General features: G+C 35.2%; 5 protein-coding genes and 1 non-coding gene across 8 annotated transcripts; 2 read left to right on the top strand and 4 right to left on the bottom strand.

Moving 5' to 3' along the window:
- Positions 1–1,614: 1,614 nt before the first annotated feature.
- LOC111808122 (60S ribosomal protein L35-like) lies at positions 1,615–3,167 on the bottom strand. Its single transcript, XM_023693935.1, has 4 exons — positions 3,057–3,167; positions 2,797–2,932; positions 2,547–2,703; positions 1,615–1,861 (listed from the first exon to the last, which is right to left on the bottom strand). Exons 1-4 carry the CDS (start codon positions 3,058–3,060, stop codon positions 1,787–1,789), a joined length of 372 nt encoding a protein of 123 aa, XP_023549703.1. The 5' UTR covers positions 3,061–3,167; the 3' UTR covers positions 1,615–1,786.
- Positions 3,168–4,328: 1,161 nt separating this feature from the next.
- Positions 4,329–8,534, bottom strand: LOC111808799. The gene is made up of 5 exons (XM_023694983.1): positions 8,145–8,534; positions 7,927–7,987; positions 6,509–6,551; positions 5,246–6,424; positions 4,329–5,151 (listed from the first exon to the last, which is right to left on the bottom strand). Exons 4-5 carry the CDS (start codon positions 6,399–6,401, stop codon positions 4,514–4,516), a joined length of 1,794 nt encoding a protein of 597 aa, XP_023550751.1. The 5' UTR covers positions 6,402–6,424; positions 6,509–6,551; positions 7,927–7,987; positions 8,145–8,534; the 3' UTR covers positions 4,329–4,513.
- A 258-nt stretch (positions 8,535–8,792) lies between these two features.
- LOC111809486 lies at positions 8,793–8,945 on the bottom strand. Its single transcript, XR_002817255.1, has one exon. It is a non-coding gene; the product is annotated as a U12 minor spliceosomal RNA (small nuclear RNA).
- Positions 8,946–9,639: 694 nt separating this feature from the next.
- LOC111809048 (psbP-like protein 1, chloroplastic) lies at positions 9,640–12,355 on the top strand. Of its 2 annotated transcripts, none has more exons than XM_023695375.1 (8): positions 9,640–9,837; positions 9,932–10,037; positions 10,339–10,419; positions 10,592–10,674; positions 10,762–10,884; positions 10,962–11,033; positions 11,721–11,817; positions 12,071–12,355. In XM_023695375.1, the coding sequence occupies exons 1-8, from the start codon at positions 9,775–9,777 to the stop codon at positions 12,172–12,174; spliced, it is 729 nt and encodes a 242-aa protein (XP_023551143.1). In that variant the 5' UTR covers positions 9,640–9,774; the 3' UTR covers positions 12,175–12,355. The 2 variants fall into 2 exon arrangements, with proteins under 2 accessions (XP_023551143.1, XP_023551141.1); XM_023695373.1 differs by having other exon boundaries at positions 9,647–9,837; positions 9,932–10,068; positions 10,343–10,419.
- A 176-nt stretch (positions 12,356–12,531) lies between these two features.
- On the bottom strand, positions 12,532–14,303 carry LOC111809049 (60S ribosomal protein L23a). The gene is made up of 4 exons (XM_023695376.1): positions 14,193–14,303; positions 13,949–13,993; positions 13,070–13,433; positions 12,532–12,853 (listed from the first exon to the last, which is right to left on the bottom strand). The coding sequence occupies exons 2-4, from the start codon at positions 13,959–13,961 to the stop codon at positions 12,769–12,771; spliced, it is 462 nt and encodes a 153-aa protein (XP_023551144.1). The 5' UTR covers positions 13,962–13,993; positions 14,193–14,303; the 3' UTR covers positions 12,532–12,768.
- A 425-nt stretch (positions 14,304–14,728) lies between these two features.
- On the top strand, positions 14,729–18,538 carry LOC111809343 (sulfate transporter 4.1, chloroplastic-like). Of its 2 annotated transcripts, none has more exons than XR_002817201.1 (5): positions 14,729–15,151; positions 15,948–16,095; positions 16,193–16,261; positions 16,679–16,780; positions 16,909–16,939. XR_002817201.1 is itself a non-coding variant. In XM_023695786.1 (5 exons), the coding sequence occupies exons 2-5, from the start codon at positions 16,076–16,078 to the stop codon at positions 18,421–18,423; spliced, it is 435 nt and encodes a 144-aa protein (XP_023551554.1). In that variant the 5' UTR covers positions 14,729–15,151; positions 15,948–16,075; the 3' UTR covers positions 18,424–18,538. The 2 variants fall into 2 exon arrangements, 1 of the variants encoding a protein (XP_023551554.1); XM_023695786.1 differs by lacking the exon at positions 16,193–16,261 and adding an exon at positions 18,163–18,538 and having other exon boundaries at positions 16,909–16,960.
- Positions 18,539–20,436: the final 1,898 nt, after the last annotated feature.

Genomic DNA, 20,436 nt, shown 5'->3' on the forward strand with positions numbered 1-20,436 from the left:
ATGCGAACGCATTTTATCCACGGCTTTTTATTTATTTATTGTTGACTTCCAATAAAAGNCTCTCTTTATCAGTCTTTTTTTTTTCTCTTTTCATGGGGTTTCCAAATGTTCCTTTTTTTTTTTTAAGATTTATGTTATAAATTTTATTTAATTTTAATAATAAGTTTGATTTTGTTTATGAGACTATACTTAAATATTCTATATATGAATAAGGTTGGGAGTCTTATGTATACGTATAAGGATACGTTTATATAAAATTGAACTATATTTATAAATAGATTAACATTCAACATAATCTTAATCACGAGCGAGTTATAAAATATTATATGTGAGAACTTGTCCTTTGCCGTGACATAGGTAAGAGTGACATTCAACAAATTGTTTATTAAATAATTCATAATTTTAAGATGTAAATATAGGGGATTTTGTTATTATTATTATTATTATTATTATTATTATTATTATTATTATTATTATTATTATTATTATTAACCATATGAGGTAATTAAGCACGTGATCCTCAACTTTTTTGGTAAATCAAAGCAAAGTCTAACTATACACCTACTAAAAATAACCCTTTTCCTTTTTAGATGATTTATAATTTCTCTGTATATTTATGGTATTTTTAAATAATTAAAAGTATTAATACTATTTTTAATAAATTTGAAAAAATTAATAAAAAAATATTTAAAGTTGAAATTTAAATACTTTTCAAATTTCAAAAATATTCTTTAAACAAATTAAAATTGCATCGACTTCTTTCAATGTCGAGCACTTCCAAAAAAGCATACTTAATTTGAGGGAGTGATGCTAAATTTCTTTTAGACTAAAAAAAGAAAAAGAAAATAAATAAATTCAAATGGTGTATATAATTCGATAAAAATTTTAAAATTATCAAATATCGGGACTTATATCACATAGAATAGTATAAAAATTCATATGCCTATCAAAATATTATTAAGCATAAATTTAAAAATTCGAAAACTTTGTAAAAAAATACTATAAGTTCAAACTATTGGATATACATTCACTGCCCCTTGCTATTGGATATACATTCACACTTAACTCCAACCATCACTTCCAACCTTTTCGGAAGTTATTGTGGCCAATAATACGACAGCTTTCATGTTCAACAACCTTTTCGGAAGTTATTGTGGCCAATAATACAACAGCTTTAACGTTCAAAACCGCACTGAAATGATTCTGAAAATTCTTGCCACATTAGACCATTTGTATCAACATGCATTAGGATTCATGGTTCATGGATCTCTCAATTCGAGAAATCAGAATAGAATATGATTTCAAAAATCTTGGTCACAAAGAAAACAATAGAAAAGATCAACTTGGCTACATTTTTTCTCGGTTCAAAACCCCACTGAAATGTTACTGAAAATTCTTGCTCTTATTAGACCATTTGTATCAACGTGCATTAGGATCCTGACTCATGGAACTCTCGATCCGAGAAATCAGAATAGAATATGATTTAAAAAATCTTTATCTCAGAGAAAACAATAGAAAAGATCAACTTGGCCTAGGTGGGTTGAGTGGAAATAATGCCATGGAAATTTGGAGAAGCTTAAAGTAGAATGAACTTAAAAATAAGTTCAAAAAACATGAAGAAAAAACGCTAAACTCTCAAATATATAATTGTCAATGAAAATAGAACAGCTTGGTTTAGGAGGGGAAAGCCCCAAGAGAATCAGACATAAGCTTATCAAGAATACGAGACAAAACTTGTCAACAAAATTGGTCTGCCGTTGCATAATAAAATGACTACCGAATATTACTACACCTTAATAGCATATTTCCTCAATGGATAGTACATCTCCTTCTTCTTCTCTCTCTCTGTTTTCAAAGAAGCCTGCATCATACAATGGAATCATTCAACAAAATTGTTGAAACCATACTCAAAAGAGAAAGAAATGGTTCATAGTATTACAATTGCATCAAGAAAGTGATTAGAAAAGGAATCAGATGGTATCATCCACATACCTAACCAATTCTACAGCATTACTTGAAGACTTGGTTAAGAAACCATAATTCTAATTAATCAAGGCTTCGTTTGATGATCGTTTGCTTATTTGACTTTGGTTTTAGTCAATTAAGCTTATAAAACAAGAGGTAAGTTCCTTTATTTAGTTTGTTATCCACTCTGTATATGTTCTACAAACGAAATGAAATTGAGAGGAAACAAACGAAATTCCAAAACCATGATTAGAAATGAAATTGTTATCAAGCAGGACCTAAAATACTTCGTTCAACTTCAGATATCAAGGTTTTGAAACTAGCAAAAAACCCATCCACTACTCTTGTACAAGTTCAATGGCATTTCCTTCCCAATTCAATTCTTTACTGTTTCTCATCCAAACCAATAGGCAACAAGTAGTTTGAAACTCTTTTTTGGCAACGTAGAAAATCTCAACGGTATCATGCACAGACATTGTCAACATTTAAGAATATAATCCATACTAGGGCCAGAAAACAGTTAAGAGACGAACACACAAAATCACGCTGTACTGAAAGTAATATCAAGATGAAATAATTACTTGGTGCTTGGTGAGCTTCCTACGAATGGCCCTCGTCTTCTTTGGGCGCAGATCCAGAGGCAGGAGCTTCTTCTTCTTGTAAGCTTCCCTCAATGCCGCCTTCTGCTTCTGGGAAATCACTGTCAGGACTTGAGCAATCGACAATCTCACTACCTTGCTGCAAAATCAACCATACAGAACAACAAGGTCAACAAAAGAATGAGACGTATCACGGGAAAAAATAAAAATAATTAAAAGAAAAAGGAATTACATTTTGGATAACTTGTTCGGGGCACCGCCGGTGACTTTGGCGACTCGAAGGAGAGAAAGCTCCGCCTTAAGATCCTTAAGCTGCGTCAACAGATCCACCTTCGATTTCTGCCTCAACTCATGAACCTTGATCCTCGCTACAAACCGAAAACACCAAATTGAATAACAAAAAATTCATCATTATCCTCGAAGAATTAGAGAGCCAAAAGCGAATTGAGTATGTTTAATTTCGTTTATGAGAAGATCTGACAGAAAACCTACCCATTTCTTCTCGAGTGCTCTTCTACTCCACGCCGCCTCGGCAAAACCCTAGAAGAGAAGATGGGAACCTGGTGAAAGAGCTGCTATTGAGAAGACTAGGGTTTTCAAAGAGAAGGGAGTTAAGTACCATTTACGAAATGCCAAATTTGCCCTTTTGAGCCTGAAAATAAGGGTGGATTTAAGCCCACTCAACTGTTCCGGCCCAATAAATCCAGGGCTTTCATTTGATATCGCCATAAATTAATAGAAATATTTTTAAACTTCTACTTTGTATAAAGGCTATTTTAAATAATACCTTAAACATTTTTAAAAAATCTAAAAAAATATCATAATTCTTAGTTTTTGGATATTACTCTATTTTAAAAATACTCTTGAACTTAGTCGAGAAATTTAGAGTTTCAAAGTGTGAGATCCCATATCAGTTGGAAGGGAGAATGAAACATTTCTTATAAAAATGTGAAAACTTTTCTACCGCAGAAGCATTTTTTACGGTGATATGTAATAAGCCAAAACCAACAATATCTATTAGTGGTGGACTTGAACTGTGACAAATGGTATAAGAGCTAGACATCAGGCGGCGTGCCAACGAGGTGTTGGGCCTATAAGGGGATAGATTGTCAGATCCCACATCGAGTCAAGAGGGGAATGAAACATTTTTATAAGGATGTGGAAACATCTTCCTAGCACACACATTTTAAAACACAAAGGATGTTGGGCCTCTAAGGGGGGTAGATTTCCCACATCGAGTAGAGGGGATTGAAACACTTCTTACAAGGGTGTGGAAACATCTCCCTAGCACACACATTTTAAAAACTGTGAAGCTTTTAAAGTTGAGAAATTTAGAGTTTCAAAGTGTGAGATCTCACATCAGTTGGAGGGGAGAATGAAACATTTCTTACAACGGTATAGAAACTTTTGTATAACAGAAGCATTTTAAAACCCGTGAGATTGACGGTGATACGTAACAAGCCAAAACCGACAATATCTGTTAGTGGTAGACTTGAACTGTGACAAATGGTATCAGAGCCAGACATCAGGCGGCGTGCCAACGAGGATGTTGGGCCCCTAAGGGGGTAGATTGTGAGATCCCACATCGAGTCGAGAGGGGAACGAAACACTTCCATCTCCCTAGCACACATTTTAAAATCTGTAAAGCATAATCGATCAAAACAAACAATATCTACTAGTGGTGGTTAGACTATTACACAAAGCTATCTAGGTTTCGTAAGCCTAAGTTGAAACTTGACTGAGCAAAAGCACGGTAACACGAGATAAAAATAATAATATAAATCTGTCACTCATGAATAAAAAGAATACATCCTCTTCAAACACTTCAACTGGATCAAAACTGTTCCCTATGCACAAATATATGTGAAGGAAAAAAAAAAAAAAAATCAAATCTCTCTGTTTTTATATGCTAATGTTTATATATTATATCATAATAGCATTCAAAGTATTTAAATGCTACCAAACTCTGCAACAAGCTCATTCACCAAGAATCTCTCTAATTCTCTACATATACTATCAGTCTCACCTCCAAGATCCATCCATCCAATCTCCTTCCCAAACTCTTCATCTACTAAATCCTTCTTCACTTCCCTTTCTTGCCTATCCAGCACGATCCATACTTCCTCCTCGATCGTTTCGTCGCTAAGCAGCGATCGAAACCGAAACCTTCTCGATACAGGCTTTGCCCATTCTGGCACACCAACAAATGACTCAAACAGTTCTACTAACCCAGAATTTATTCTGTCAAAAAGAAGCTCTCTTTCTGACCTCCTCCAAGAAATTTGTTCCCCAAACTTCTTCTCTAATGTCTCGAACACCGAGGGGCTAATCACGTGACGTTCCTCACTGTGCCACGAAACATAACCCTTCTCCAGGTTGAAGCCTGCCTCGCTTAAGACATCGACAAGGTATGAAAATTCCCTACTATCTTTGAATTTGAACGTGCTTGTTATGTTATCAATTTCATCAGAACTGCATATAGATCCTTGTCCACCGTCATCATCGTCACTTGATACGAACAAATCATACCCTTCTGAGTTAGTCTCGGAGGAGTCCGACGTCAGAAGTTCAAGCTGCTTCATCAAATCTACAACCAGAATATGTTATGTTAGATGGAGATGGAGGGAGTTTTTAAGAAGACATGAACTTGAAAGTGAGAATATAGTAATAAGTTCGGTCACCTCTACCGTTAACGCCCAAGGATTCCGAACGGGAAAACGTTTCTTCTCGAAAAAGTGGTTCAAGGACTGAAACTGGGCTAGGTTGATAAGCCTCCTCCAAACCTTCTTGATAATCACAAAGATTGTTCTTCTCAACTATGGTCTTCTGATCATCACCATTCATACAGCCATCATTGTCAACATGATCACTTGTTGAATCAGGGCAAGGAAGAATCCTCAACTCCTCAGAGCTTAATTTCAAGGAGGGTTCTGAAGCATTCTTTTTATTGGAACATCTACTCGATGGACTGCATCGTAGCCAAGAACCGAGACCTTCAGGCTTTAAGAACCATGTATTTCGAAGGGCCTCGTATCGACACCTGGTTCTAGATCTTGCAGTCTCGGTCGAAGCAGAACCAAATCTCAATCTGTGGGAGATTTTACTGAGTTGATCTAGTCTTTTATCATTCAAGCTCAAGCACAAGGGACTACCAGAATGCAAATGTTCCTTATTCGAACAAACATGCTTCAGGAAACCGTTCTTTTCTTCTTTAGCAATATGCTTTTCGTTCCGAGAATCATGATGATCTTTGCATTTATCATTAACTAAATGTGAACCTTTCAAAGTAGTTGCTGAAGAGGAAGAAAAGCATAGTTTACCTCCCGAGTGCGACCGTCCTTGTTTCCTGTCCTTCAATCTCGTGCCGTTATAAGACTTCGGCACACTCGGCCCATTTTCAGTCTGGTTGAATACATAACTCTTTTCTCTGGTAGGTCTTGTTGAGATGTCCATAGAATCTATAATCTCTGGTAAATCTTGAACGCCGTTCGAAGTCTTTATCGCCTTATTTATCGAAAAGAGTTCTTCATTCATGACGTTATGTCTTGTAAGTGGCATATATGCTGCCTTCTCCTGTTCCCATAACTCATCCCAGCAATTAAACTTATTTTCTACTTCGAGAGAATTAACGCGTTCTGTTGGCTCTTCTGCTGTCATCCTAAATGAATGAGATCTCGAGGACGATTTCTTCTTCTTCGGGATTTGAACCGAAGCAACCCTTTGTAAATAACCATCAGAAAGGACTCTAGAATGCCTTGGAGCATGGTTGTAAGATTGCTGCTCATCAAAGCCCATCAATGCTTCAAGAACACTAACTCTACACTGTCTAGGCTCCATTTGGAGAAGCTCTACCGACAAAACTTTAAGGCAGACAACCAATTGTACCCTTTCAGAACACAAAGCAAAGGGTATCAATTACAAAAGATGAACAATGAAAAGCTTACTTTGTCTTCTCGTGATTTCTAGATTCCTCAACTTATCTGCTTCCTGAATACGGTAACAGGTAATTCTAATGAGCTTCAGAAGTGATTCATATAAAATCAAAAGCAAAAGAAAAGTATGTGCAAGTGTGTGAAAGAGAATATATATATACAGTACAGTCAAGAGAACAAGGGTATCAAGGAGTCTATTTCTTGAAGAACTGCCTATCCCTTTTAGGACAAGAAGAATCCAGTAGCCTCCAAGACCCAGGCTACATAATTACATATGGCCATCTCTTTGACCATAATTGGAAAGAATTCCTGTTTTTCCGCCATAGCCAACAAAAAAGGCTTCTGAAAGAGAACATAAAACCGATAGGAAGAACTAAAAAACAGCAGATTGATCATTCGTGTCACAATCGCACTTTTCTTAGTAGCGGACTTTTTGCGATTGTGCGGCACTATGAGTCAAGCCAATTTGGGATCGCGTTGCTTACGGTAGGGCAATGTATGCTCAAGCCTCTAGCCCCGCTTTGAGAAGAAGGTTTTAGAAAACGGGAGCAGAAAGATTTTCAAAAAGGAGTTTGAAAGCGGTGTTGAAAGAAAGATTGAAAGCAACGTTATATGACTATAAGCAAAAGGCAACACAACGGCTTAAATAGCATATAACTTTCCGGGTATGTGGAATTTGACAACTAGTTGCATCCCGTTATAAGTACATTTTGAGGTGATTCAGGTATGGTAAGCTTAAACGTGATCTCACCAAACGGTCATACAAAATCTAGGTGGGAGGAGTTTACGACTGGTCGCATCCCCCTATAGTATATTCTAAGGCATTTAAGATCTACCCGACATCTACGTGAATCTGCCGAAACGCTATATACTTTGAAAATAGAATAGGACACAATAAATCATGAAATCAGTAAAGGAAAGCAATAAAGCGATATAGGACAAAAGTTTCGACATGCAATGGGCATGCGGTCATGGGCAACACACACGCCTTGGATAAGCATAACCGTGAGACCTAGTAAGCATCCCATAAATGATAAGAAATTGAGCATTCAGATACATAAATGCAACCCAGCAAGGTCTGAAGTAATCAACCCGTGAAGAAAGTAAATCATTTCTAACACCTTATTTCTGGACAGCAATCATTGGAGTAAATAAAAAGGGGGAAAACGAACATGAAGTAATTCATAAATGAAGGCGGCATCAACACACTGTCATAGTATCTGGTTAGAATAACAATTCCAATGCATAACCCACAAATTCCCAGCGACAATAAAGCAAGATCATTGAAACGCTATAATAAGCGAAACCCACCCGAATAACAAAAGCAAAAGAGAAAAAAAGGAAAATCCAGAACGTAATCATTGATTTCGGCTTAAATAGTAACAAAAACAGAGAGGAAATCAAACACAAGATAAAGAAGAAAATCATACCTTCCTTCAAAACCTTTCGCATCAAAACGCCGATCTTAGAAGTCGAAAACCCCTAACGTTGCTGGTATGAACAAGAAAGCTAAACCGATCAAGTGGCAAAGCAACACGCAATTGAATTCAAAGAATTTCAGGTCAAACACAGTAATCGAAAACGTTTGCTTATTTATACTGAAAAAAAAGAAAACCCCACAAACAGAGGTCGGCGGAGCAAATCTCACTGAAAGTAGAGGAAAATGAAAGCCGCGCATTGGAGAAGAAAAAATGGCCGAGATAATGATGCAATGTAACGGTGAAAAGTTGAGGAGATTGATGTAATTGGGAATCTTCTACCCCTTTCTCATTGTCGCATTCTGAAAATTACGCGCCATTTGCAAGCATCTGCACGACTCCCGCTCGCAATTCATTTCACAAAAATACGCAAAACTAAATTTTAGGTTAAATTATAAAATAAACAAATTTTGAATTACATGATTTTTCAAATAAAAATAAATATAGGTACAGATTAGAGTGTCAAAATTTGATTCTTATTGAAGTTTATAAATCAATCAATAAATAAAAGACCCGCCGTCGTCTCGAACTTGACCACAGACGCCATTGATGATCATCTATCCTTACACACAGAGATCGCAAGAAACGTAAACGAAATTAGGGCTTTACCATGAATTATCTAAGCAACAGTTCCTACAAATCCCGGGTAAAATTGACATACGAAACAAACAAGAACTAAAAATTAGGGCTTTTCTACATGATAATCAATTTAATTTTAATTGATTTAGAAATTTGATATTTTCTTAGTATCTGAAAATTGGTAAAAATTTCGAGTAAAAGTTGAAAGATTCGTACTGGGATTGGGGGTGGGTTAAATTGGGAGGCCAGCACGAGAGAGTTCTGCAAAGTAAGCAGCGTCAACAATCGGCCAGCCTACAACCCCTCCACAAATTCATGCGCATTGAAATAGCAAGCGCTGCAGCCGGATCCCCCCGGCCACTTTGTTTTCCTTACTCATTAGTTTAAGGCAAGTTTTAACGGCAGACCAATGTCCTATTTATACACCACGTCCAAGGTCTCCTTTTCGCGCCTTTCCGATGTGGGAATTGCAATATCCATCTTTAACTAATTGAAAACATATCTAAGTTGCCATCATATAAGAAAACGTATTTAACTATACAAAAAATTTTAATATTATATTTTATCATCCTTAATTTTTATATAAATATTATATTTTATCATACTTAAATTAAACTCAAATCTCATAAAATTGCAGTTTTATCTGACCTTAAGCGAGATTTTCTTATTGTCGATTAATCACAACTCATGCGAAAAATACTTTAGATTTGGTCAAATCATAAGGTTCGAGTATGTCTCTATTGTAAGTCGAGGTCCTTCAAATGGAATATTGTCTTTCATCTCGTTGTTTTGGTTCTCAATGATACGGCCAGACTTCGTGACGCAATCTCAAGTTCTAAGATGTCGTTTGTCTTCGTTGTTTACTCGGACATAATTAACGAGAATCTCTGTCAATTAAGCTTTGTCATCCCAAGTCTCGAGTGCATATATGCTTTGTTACCCAAGTCTAAAAAAAAAATTAAATTAATTTTAAAAAAAGTACAAATTTACATTAAAATAAAAAATACAAAAAAAAATGTTATTTTTAATAATATGGACATAGTTTTGGGAGCGATATATAAATAGAAGAGAAAAAAGGCCGAAAAACGGGTGAGGGGCCGACGTAAGAAATGTGGCTGAGCGAACGCGCGAACACAGCGGATAGGCAATCCAAGAACAGAACCAGAAGATAAGTTCATCTCACATTAACGAAGCACACGCTTCAGAAGCAAGGGATCTTCAATGGCGTCTCTGCATTGCTTACCCCCTGTCCAGAAGTCTCTCTTCATCAATTCTCTTCCTCAGGTCCACATTTCCTTCAAATCAATCCAATTTTGGTTTCTGTTTTCTTCCTATCACTCGTTCTGATTAACGATCAATTATCTTTTTTCGCTCGCAGAAACTCCATGGAAGATCTGTCTGCTGCAGAGCGGGGATTTCATTTCTTGTCAGGGCTGAGCGAGCACGCGGATCTTCAGTTAATGGCCATGCGTGCAGTTCCGAAGGTCAGTTTACCAAATTGAGATGGAAAATCAGGTTTCATATGAATTTGAGTACTGATTATACTGGAATTTAGCTTCACATTGCGAGTTAATTGAATGTGCTTGCCATTCAGTGATTGTGTTATGAATCGAGATGATTTGGCGCAAGTAAATTGAGAGATTCGAAGGATTTACCGTGTACCGTTTCTTCAAAATCAAAAGGCATTTTCTGGCTTGTGTTTCCCGTGGACGATCTCACTTCATTCTGATCAGCTTTAGAAACAAATAATTTCATTATTCAATAGTTGCTCCGTTTTCTTGGCAGATAGACTTGGGAGACGCCAGCTGCTAGCGGGCAGTGCGTTTATTACTTGGATTTATCTTGCAGACATGAATTCCATGTCATGTAAGATTTATTACTCCTCTTAGTTACTCATATCTTACGTTTCTCTTTCATTTTCGTTGCTTCAATTGAAGACGTTCAATTCTAAAATTAGTACCTCTAGCGTGCACTGTATTTCTTTCTTCCAAAATGGAGGATGATGATATCCTAAGGGTACCCGCTTGATATTGCTCAGTTGCTGCAGAAACAAAGAAAGGGTTCTTATCAGTTTCAGACAAGAAAGACGGCTACTCATTCGTCTATCCATTTGGGTGGCAGGTACTTTTGCACACACAATACACTTTAAATTTAACTACTTAGCACAAGAAGCACGTTTTAAAGCATTTTATTCACTCGAGTGAGCAGGAAGTAGTCATTGATGGTCAAGATAAGGTATTCAAAGATGTAATTGAACCATTAGAAAATGTCAGTGTCAATATGATTCCAACCAGCAAAGAAGATATTCGAGATTTTGGGTCCCCTCAACAGGTTAGCAATAAACTGTTCGAATAATGCATTAAGTTGGGAAGTTTATCTTTAGGTAACTTCATTGTTTCATGATTCAGATTGCTGAAACTTTGATAAAGAAGGTTCTAGCTCCCTCTAATCAAAGAACAAAGTTAATCGAAGCATCAGAGGTTTGAATATCTATACTCTTGACTAAGATTTTATCATATTAGTTGCTGTGGAGTGAAATAACTAGTAGCTGTAAGCTAACTTACCCGTTGGATCTGATCCACAAGCATCACTCCCTCTACACAGAAGGTTCTTCGGTATGTAAATCAATCATATAAAATGGAAATACACCCAAAAGTGCGACCAATTCATTTGTTCAATCTGTGATGTGAAGTCCATTGGCTCGTCCTTTTAATCCAAGCTCATGGCTACAAATATTGACGATAGAACCCATTCCAATGAGGTCGCTTGTCACTTCTTCTTGGCCATCTTCTCTTCACTTTGCTGTAGGATATATGCTCCAATTTTCATTTTGGCACAGTTTCTTCACATCAAGATAGCTCTCCTTGTGAAGTCTGGCCTAATAGAAAAAGAAATAGCAACCAATAAGCTACTTATACCTTGTTTTAATTAACGTTCAAAAGTTTGTCCATGCGAGAAAGTGTCCTAAGTTGTTCTAGTTTATGGCTTTGTTACGTCTCATATGACTTTTGATTCCCCTACAAGCTTTTGAAGGAGTTCATATCTGTTCGACTTGGCAAGTTTATATGACTATTGCTCTACAATTTTTCTAGCTTTACATGCTACCCTCCACAAAAAAAAGGTACATTTTCACCACCTCTGTTATGTGTTGATGATGAATGGTGCAGCATGACATTGATGGGAAAGCGTACTACACATTTGAGTTTGTAGCTCAAGCTCCAAACTACACTCGCCATGCTCTCAGCACAATTGCTGTTGCCAACGGTATGAAACTTCGCTAGTCTTATACTATTGCTCGGGAACATCTTTTGTGAAGTTTTTCTTGTTCATTCTATCCCCAGCAAATTGTATACTATACAGAAGAGCTTTGTTTTTCATCTTATTCGAAACCATAACTAGATGACTTTTTAACTTAATGTTATTGTAACGATCCATAATTTTGAACGATAGAAAGCAACTTCATTTTTAAATCAACTGAGATTCCTAACAAAGCTCTTTTTTATCTTTTCAATGGCAGGAAAATTCTACACTTTGACAACCGGAGCAAATGAGAGGAGGTGGGAGAAAATGAAAGATAAATTGCGCACGGTCGTCGATTCCTTCACAATTTCAAAAGTTTGACGGGGCTCCCATGTGAACACGTTTATCATTAATTTAGATTCTCTCAGGTTGTTTACAGCTTAAACTTCTGTAACTTATCCACCCTTTTGTTCATTAATTAATTTCATCAACATTCGAGCTTACAGGAATTACAACACCTTGTAACGACAGTTTTACTTAAATTCCTGACAAATTGTGTGAAGACTCATTGAAAAATTAAGAAATTATACAAATCTTGATATTGACAGTGGCTCGTGGACAACAGTCTTACAGGTTTAAGGAAGAAAATCAAAATCTCAAAAGGAACTAAAATTTATGATTATGACCAGAAATCCAGAAAAGTTGGTAAAATTCTTGGGTGGGAGACGAAAGCAGGGATCATGAAAAACCAGTCTTCAGATCATATTGTTAGTGGAAATGAGGAAAATAGGTGAAGTAAAGAAATGCAGACTTCTATTACATTCAACCACAAACCCTACCATTCACAAGCCAACAAGCGTTGCGGCAGCTTGGTGAAAAACAACTTACTGATTGCTAGAGAAAATGGAGGTCATTCCATAAATCAAAATTGTCACTGCGAAAGATAATCAATTTTCTCAAACAAAAACGAAAGCCTTAGATGATTCCAATCTTGTTTGCAACATCCAAAGCATCATAGTCGGGAGTCAGCCTTACATATGCCTTCTTGGTTCCATCAGGCCTGCAATCATTGGATAAAAGCAAGCAACGTTGTCAGTGTGAACATTTTATGATAATCATTGCAGCCATTAATTTCATTGATAAGTCGGCTCTAAGAATGATAACAAGAAACTTCCACAAGATGATGGATTATTTAAGATTGAGATCATATCCGGGAAGAACCCAATTCAATAATATTCTAAGAAGAAACCATAGGAATGTTTGATTAAGATTTTACCTGATCAACGTGTTCACTTTCTTGGTCTGGATGTCATACATCTTCTTCACGGCATCCTTAATCTTCTTCTTATCAGCACGAATGTCGACAATGAAAACCAAAGTATTATTGTCCTCGATCTTCTTCATTGCAGACTCAGTAGTCAAAGGGTATTTAAGAATCTGATACTGGTCCAACTTGTTCCTTGGAGTAGCACTAATACGTGGATACTTGGGATTTCTTTCCTTCTTCAATGTCTTAGGACGGTGAAATGTGACAGACGTTCTGATTTTCTTCGCTTTCTTCTTAAATGTTGGACCCGATTTTACTGCCTTGGCAGTTTTCAAGGCTTGTGCCTTAGGGTCAGCCTTTTTGGTGATGTCAGCTGAGAGGGAAAAGAAATATCAAGCCTGGCTCGTTTATTTGCTCAAAACTAATCCTTCCTATATGTGTAAATTGTCAATGCCTATCTCTTCTATAAATCCTACGAGCATTCTCACATAGTTCGTAAAAATGATATTCATACTAACAATATAATCACCATTTTTCTACTTTCGACAACGGTGAAAGAAAAAATAGTGAAGCAGAGTGATTCAGGCAAATTTTTCGATCGTGCGATTCTATGAAGTTAGTAGCCCGTGGACTAAATTCTAAACAGGCTATTCAGATCTTGTCGTTTCAATTTTGCAATTATCTGCTTCTTTTAAATTCGAAGCTCAAATGTTTTCAACAACTGAGTCTAGAGATCCAAATCGCGTACAGAATAAATATCGAACGGCAGTCATGAGGAATGAGATAGCACGGAAAATAATTTGAATGTCCTATGCAACTATAAATGCAAGAGATTTTTATAAAAACGAGTAATCGATAACTGTTCAATGTATAAATTGATAAACTTACCTTTCGGAGCCATTGCAAAGTCCTCTACCTAATCGCTACTCCGACCTGTTCGTGGCACAAAAAACGGACATAGATATCAACGAGTGGAGAAAACTAGCAACTAATTGCCAAGTGAAAAAGCGAGTAAATCTCATACGAATCGAACTAATGGCATCGATTGTAACCCCAACCCTAACCCTAGATACAAGAAGAAAAAACATGCATCGAGAGTCTGAGAGGAAGTGAAGCGAAAAAAAGATCTTACACGGACGAACAGCTGCAATCGGAAAGGCTAGGTTTCAGCGGGGGAGAAGACGATGTGCCTTATATATTAGGGTTTTGTAAATACACATCCACTCGCGCAAAGCGGTAACCGGTGTGTATACTTTTTTCAATTTTAGTTATATTACTTTACTATTTAANTGAGAGGTTAGTGGAGAGAGATGGGGAAAAGTTTATTTTTTTATTTTTTATTTTTTTATTTTTTTAATTAATTAATTAATTAAATTTGATAGATATTTTCGAAATATTGAATTAAATTACTAATTAGTTTTTATTTTTTATTTTTATTTTTAAATTTAAAAATATTATTGAAACTTTTAAAAGGTTAGAGATATTTTTGAGATAAAATACCAAATTTATAGGTATTTTTCAATTATCCTTCATTCATATAAATTTAAAGATTTTAAAATTAATCTTGTAATTTTTTAAAAAAAATTAACAATCTTATTTACTATATATGAAATTTGTTGCGACGAATTCCAGTCGACAACGAATTACAAAATTTTCCCGGGAAAATAAGTTGATTCTATCGAGAAAATTTCTTCCGTTCATCGAACGAATCATTTCTTGACCTCTAGTTTTCCAGTCCCACTGTTTGGGAATCATCAGAGTCGGTACAATTCCATGCGTTGGTTTTGCGCATGGAGATTTCATACGCATCGCCTAGCGTGACGAGTCTTGCTTTCGCTAAGTCTGCCCTTCCGCCATGCATTCCTCGAGCCGATCCGTCAATGTTGATCCATTGCAGCATTCTAGTACGACGTTGTCGACGCCGGCGCTCTGGTGAAGATATGGACGGCGAAGGTTAAGCGGATGACTTGGATTCACTGGATGGAGCTTCTGTTACCTTGATCCCGTTGGATTAGAACGTATAAATGGCGGGAGTATTTACAGAGCGATCTCTTGTCCGGGATTACTATTGGCATCATGCTCGTTCTGCAGGTATTATCGCACTCTTTCACGAAATTTGTTTCAGAAATGATAGTGCTAGTTCGATTTTTTTTTTTGGTTGTTTCCTTCAATCGTCGATGAAGGAAGTACAAGATGTTTGGATGTTGTTCGGTTTTGGAACTTGTACGTTGCATCCCAATTGGTTCAGGACACTTCGATTTTGATTTTTTCTTATTTTCTGGATTACTTTGGGTGATAGGAAGGATTTTTGTATTACGTCCACTCGAAATCAGTCCAAGTTTAAGTTTAGTACGAGTATCACAACTGACAATTCCTTTAAACGTTCAATCTCGGTTAAAGAACAAAAATAAATTTATCACGCTTGGATTTCTAGTTCAATCAGTCAAGCAGGATAAGATTGATGATTGGACAACCTTTTTCTAACGCCAACTATCTTATTGGCCCTATAATTCAACTCTTCAAGCATCTTGACAATTAAGAGTTTCATTTCATCAATTTTGCCAGTCACGTTCTGGCGTGGTGTTTGTTAAAGAAGAACGATGAACATTAGAATTGTACAAGTTAAAGCTAAGACAGTCAGATTGAATTGTCGCCATAAAAATAATTTATATGTTGTATGGATAAGTAAGTTCAAAATATCTATCACAGTGATAAACTGATAATGTAAATTTCTTATCATAGATCAAGTTTTTTATTGCTGTTGTTCTTGTTGTCGTCGTTGGAGATTTTGACCTGTCTAAGACTCTTATGTTAATTTCATATTTCACAATAGTTGATTGTAAGTTATGGTCTGACTGCTTGTTCTGCTTGTTCTGCTTCTCGTCAGCTTGCAGTTGGTCCAGTAGCATTGGTTTCTCTACTGGTTTCTGATGTCTTGGGTGGAATTGTCAATTCATCCGAGGAATTATATACTGAACTTGCGATATTATTGGCACTCATGGTTGGAATATTGGAATGCTGATGGGGCTCTTGAGGTAGGTATCCTTTTCCATTCAATGAGATATTTGTTTCACGTAAAACGCTATCATTTCATGATCATATCTCAATATTTGGAGGTCTTTGACAAATTAGGCAATTGAAACGGCAGATTTTTGTGGAATGTACAACATCTTCCGTTAGGAATCACGAACATTCATAATGGTATGATATTGTCTACTTTGAGCATAAATTCTCGTGTTTTTGCTTTAGGCTTCCCCCAAAAAGCCTCGTACCAATGGAGATGTATTCCTTACTTGTAAAACCCATGATCATATCTAAATTAGTCAATATGGGACCCCCTCCCAACGATCCTCAACGTGTTATAGCACTTCTTAAACGGAACATAGAACAAAATTATTGGTTTCTATCCTATTTAGTGACCCTGTTATACATCAAAGCATTATTTTTAGGGAATGAATATTCCACTTCTATGAAAGCTACTACCTTAATCAACACCAATCTAATGGCAGAATACTTTTGTAGGCTTGGATTTGAAGGAAAATAGTTTCCTATGAGATTTTATTTATTTAACTTAATTTAATTTTACCTAATTCTACACTATTTGTTGCCTTTTAGCAGGCTTGGATGGCTTATTCGCTTTATCAGCCACTCTGTAATCTCTGGCTTTACTACAGCTTCTGCCATTATGATTGGATTTTCCCACGTGAAATACTTTCTGGGGTATAATATTTTACTAAAATTTAAGTATACTTTTTTAAATGTGTCCATGAATAATGTTTCTCTTCGATCATCTATTTCCCAAGAATAACATGAGAAGCATGTGGTTTTATGTGAATTTTATATTGCAGGTGGGTGTTTCACTGGTCTTTGTCACTCGCGAATCTGCAAATCCACATATGGGTAAGCGGTTCAATTTCTAATGCTCATATGTGAAACTTGGCACATTTTGTGCCACATTTAAGTCTTACCTCTATTGAAACTATTGTTGTGTGATCAATTTGTATACCTTCTCAGAAAGATGCATGGCGAATTTCCATCGTAGATACTCTAAATTCTGTAGCAATTATGCTTTCTATTTTCAAACCAATCAAAATATGCCATTATAAGGAAACTTCTGAACTTCATGATTCATTTCATATAATTGAAATGAACCTTTTTTTTATGCTTTTGGGTATGCTCGTGCTCCGGGTACTGTCTATCTGTTGAGTATTGTTGGGAGGGAGCCCCGCATTGACTAATTTAGAGAATAATCATGAGTTTATAGGTAAGGAATACATCTCCAATGGTATGAGACCTCTTGGGGAAGCCTAAAGCAAAGCCATGAAAGCTTATGGATAATATCATACCATTGTGGAGATTCGTAATTCCTAACACTACCTTCAACCGGTCATGAGTTCTGTCCTATTCTTCTTATCATAACATGTTTTATCTTAGTGGCTTCAGTAATACGGTTTGCAGGACTGTAATTAGTATCCAACAATGATTTTCACTACTCATACTGAGACATACTTTGTCCGGAATATGTAAGGTTATCTTAACGTGCCCAAAAAACACTCTCCACTCAAAATCGTCCTGTTTGAAAATGATGTTTAAGTGCTTTTGTAGTCTTAGGCACTCGAAATGTTATGTGAGAAAAACCTTATAGATTTTCTTCTTATTTTTTTGGCTCAAGTGCTTGTTAAGCAAGTGTGTAATAACACTTTCAAGAGTTAAGAACCCAATACTAAAGCAATTTAACACCTAAACCTACTAACTTCTCCATTTATTGTCCTTTTAGTCTTAATTATTAATCTTAGATTCAAGTGCTCTGAAAGATCTGTATCAAGAGTCTGATACAAATTTTGTGATATTCAGATACTGTTGGATGAAAGTCGGTTAATTCAAGAAATGATCGTGGGTTTATAATTCAGGAATACTCTCTCCATTAGTTTGAGACCTTTTGGGGAAGCTCAAAGCAAAACCACAAGAACTTATGCTCGAAGTGGACAATATCCTACAATTGTAGAGAATCGTGTTCATCTAACAATAACTTCATTAACTTCATTGCTCTTAACTCAAATAATTACTGATCATTTCTTCCTAACCACTTGGTTTGTGTGTAGATTGTCATTTCCAATCCAAATCGAGACGTTTTGCTTACATTTTCAAGATCTGGCGTCGTCGAGCTTATTGGCAAGGAGTGGTTTTTTGTGAGAGTTCATGATGCAGTTCAAGTTTGTCTTCCGCTTGTGGAGAGCTTAAAGGAAACGACCAAGATAGCAGAGTCTTCACCAAATGATGCATCAGGCTTCCAAAAGCTTCCAAGTTCCAAAGAAATCCACCCTCGATTGGAACCTTTACTGTCTCAACAGCCTTCAAAATGATTTGGCCATTAATTTTGTCAAAAAGTTGTGCATACCAGGAAGTCCGAGGTTCAATTACCCATATTCCTATTTGTATATAATGATATTGAGTTATTATCATATATTTAAGTGTGGTTCTAAACGCACCTCTGTTAAACATAGTTCGCAGACCCGAACATGGTTCAATGCCTTCGCCCACGACGTATTAGATTCAAATTTTACCTACTTCATATTTAGAATTGTGAAATTTGTTAGACTCGTTCAAATAACGTTCTAATCTAACTCTTTATTTTGACTGGAGTTAGACTGTGAAAACTTTTCAAATCAAACTCAAATTTTTTAATGGTTAGATCTGTGGTAATATGAGTTATCAAATTGTTTTTTAATTATTTAAAAAACTATAATTATCTAATTACATAATTCAATATCAAATCACCAACTTCAAATATTTTCGATATTCTTAAGATTGATATTCATAATAATCTTAAGTAGAGTAAGATAGAATTGAGTTCTAACTCTTTTTTTCAGATTTATAAACATAGTGGAGATTGAATGGTTCAAATTAGTCCGACTATAAAATAAAAAACTGCACATAATTATACTTTTCATTTATTTTAAAATAACTAACAACATGGCATATTCCCTCATATGCTAATTAATGTGAATTTATAATTTCGTAATTGTTGGAAGTAGAATGGATTGATCAACGGTTGAATTTGACTCCATCAGCTTAGATTCAAATAAATTTTATATATATATATATATATATATATATATATATATATATATAGTTTTTATAATTATGTAATGTCTCTAATTTGTAGTTAAAAGTGATTGTTTGTTTACATCTTTAATTTCACATAATTAATTAATTATTCTTAATTACGCTTTTTTTTTTTTATAATTTTAAATTATTTTTATTTTTATTGTAACGGAAATGTCCAAAATTTAAAATTTGGACTCAATACCTAATAGCTCTAACATTATGCTGCTAGCCGTTATTTATTATACCAACCGTAATTATTAGTTATTTTAAACATTTTTTTTAACTATTACACCATGGTATCGGTTTTTTCATATATTCAAACATCGCGTTTATATGACAATTTAAATTAATTTATAATATTAATTTAGTTGATAAATGACACGAAAATATGTAATTACAAGATAATTTATATACTTAAATGAAAAAATATTAATTCTAGAAATAAAATGATAATAAACAAATTTCCATGATCATAAATCATTTTGTAATTGAGATCCACAAAAGAGAAGAAGAAATTAAAAGGAATTAATGACATGTCTCTATCCATCTATCTTTAATTTTTTTTTTAGATAAAAAAAAAAACCACTTTTTCTTTCACTTTAAAATATTTATTTAATATATATTTTATTTTATTTAAAAGAATTAGCAAAATGGTGTCGAACCCACAAAGAAACCCAAAAAAGCAGAGCCATAATAGCACTCTAAAAAGTGCACATGATCGCTCAACAATAAAGACCAACACACAGAGAAAATGGTCTGTCATTCATTCAGAGAGAACACTTCAATTATGTCTCCTCCCTCTCTTGCTAATCTCACCGCTACTTTCACCCAATTCTGCCACGTGTCATCATTACCCTATAAGCTTTTCATTTCCATTGACTTCTACATACCATATATACACATTTGGTCACCCACATAAAATTTTAGCTTGACGGTATTGGTGACTTGAACAAGCGAACAGAATTTATATCCTAATTTAAACTATTGATTTTTTTAAAAAATTATATTAATAATTAGGAAATTGCATTATGAACGTTTAAATGTTAAATATTTTTAATTTTTATAATAATTTTAAGATAGGATTTGATTGAATAATAACTCTATTTTTTATTATTTATTATTGGGATTAATTCAAAATTAGTTTGAATTATGAGATGGGTGAGTTGTCAAAGGCAGTAGCCGTACTCAAAATGTTGAAACGCATCGCCTGCATTTGACCGTTAAAAGAAGGGCAAAAGGGAAATAATATATATATATATATATATATA

Source organism: Cucurbita pepo, chromosome LG13 (assembly GCF_002806865.2).
Source record: "Cucurbita pepo subsp. pepo cultivar mu-cu-16 chromosome LG13, ASM280686v2, whole genome shotgun sequence".
Taxonomy (NCBI): Eukaryota; Viridiplantae; Streptophyta; class Magnoliopsida; order Cucurbitales; family Cucurbitaceae; genus Cucurbita; species Cucurbita pepo.

Coding starts and splice junctions, on each gene's coding strand:
- LOC111808122 (XM_023693935.1), bottom strand. Junction 2,704..2,796: donor CCGAACAAGTTATCCAAAAT/GTAATTCCTTTT, acceptor TTGATTTTGCAG/CAAGGTAGTGAGATTGTCGA. Junction 1,862..2,546: donor GGAAGCTCACCAAGCACCAA/GTAATTATTTCA, acceptor TGTATGATGCAG/GCTTCTTTGAAAACAGAGAG.
- LOC111808799 (XM_023694983.1), bottom strand. CDS start 6,401: ATGGAGCCTAGACAGTGTAGAGTTAGTGTTCTTGAAGCATTGATGGGC. Junction 5,152..5,245: donor CTTGGGCGTTAACGGTAGAG/GTGACCGAACTT, acceptor TTCTGGTTGTAG/ATTTGATGAAGCAGCTTGAA.
- LOC111809048 (XM_023695373.1), top strand. CDS start 9,775: ATGGCGTCTCTGCATTGCTTACCCCCTGTCCAGAAGTCTCTCTTCATC. Junction 10,069..10,342: donor AAATTGAGATGGAAAATCAG/GTTTCATATGAA, acceptor CTTGGCAGATAG/ACTTGGGAGACGCCAGCTGC. Junction 10,420..10,591: donor AGACATGAATTCCATGTCAT/GTAAGATTTATT, acceptor GATATTGCTCAG/TTGCTGCAGAAACAAAGAAA.
- LOC111809049 (XM_023695376.1), bottom strand. Junction 12,854..13,069: donor AAAGTGAACACGTTGATCAG/GTAAAATCTTAA, acceptor CAATGATTGCAG/GCCTGATGGAACCAAGAAGG.
- LOC111809343 (XM_023695786.1), top strand. CDS start 16,076: ATGCTGATGGGGCTCTTGAG. Junction 16,781..16,908: donor CACGTGAAATACTTTCTGGG/GTATAATATTTT, acceptor TTTATATTGCAG/GTGGGTGTTTCACTGGTCTT. Junction 16,961..18,162: donor ATCTGCAAATCCACATATGG/GTAAGCGGTTCA, acceptor GTTTGTGTGTAG/ATTGTCATTTCCAATCCAAA.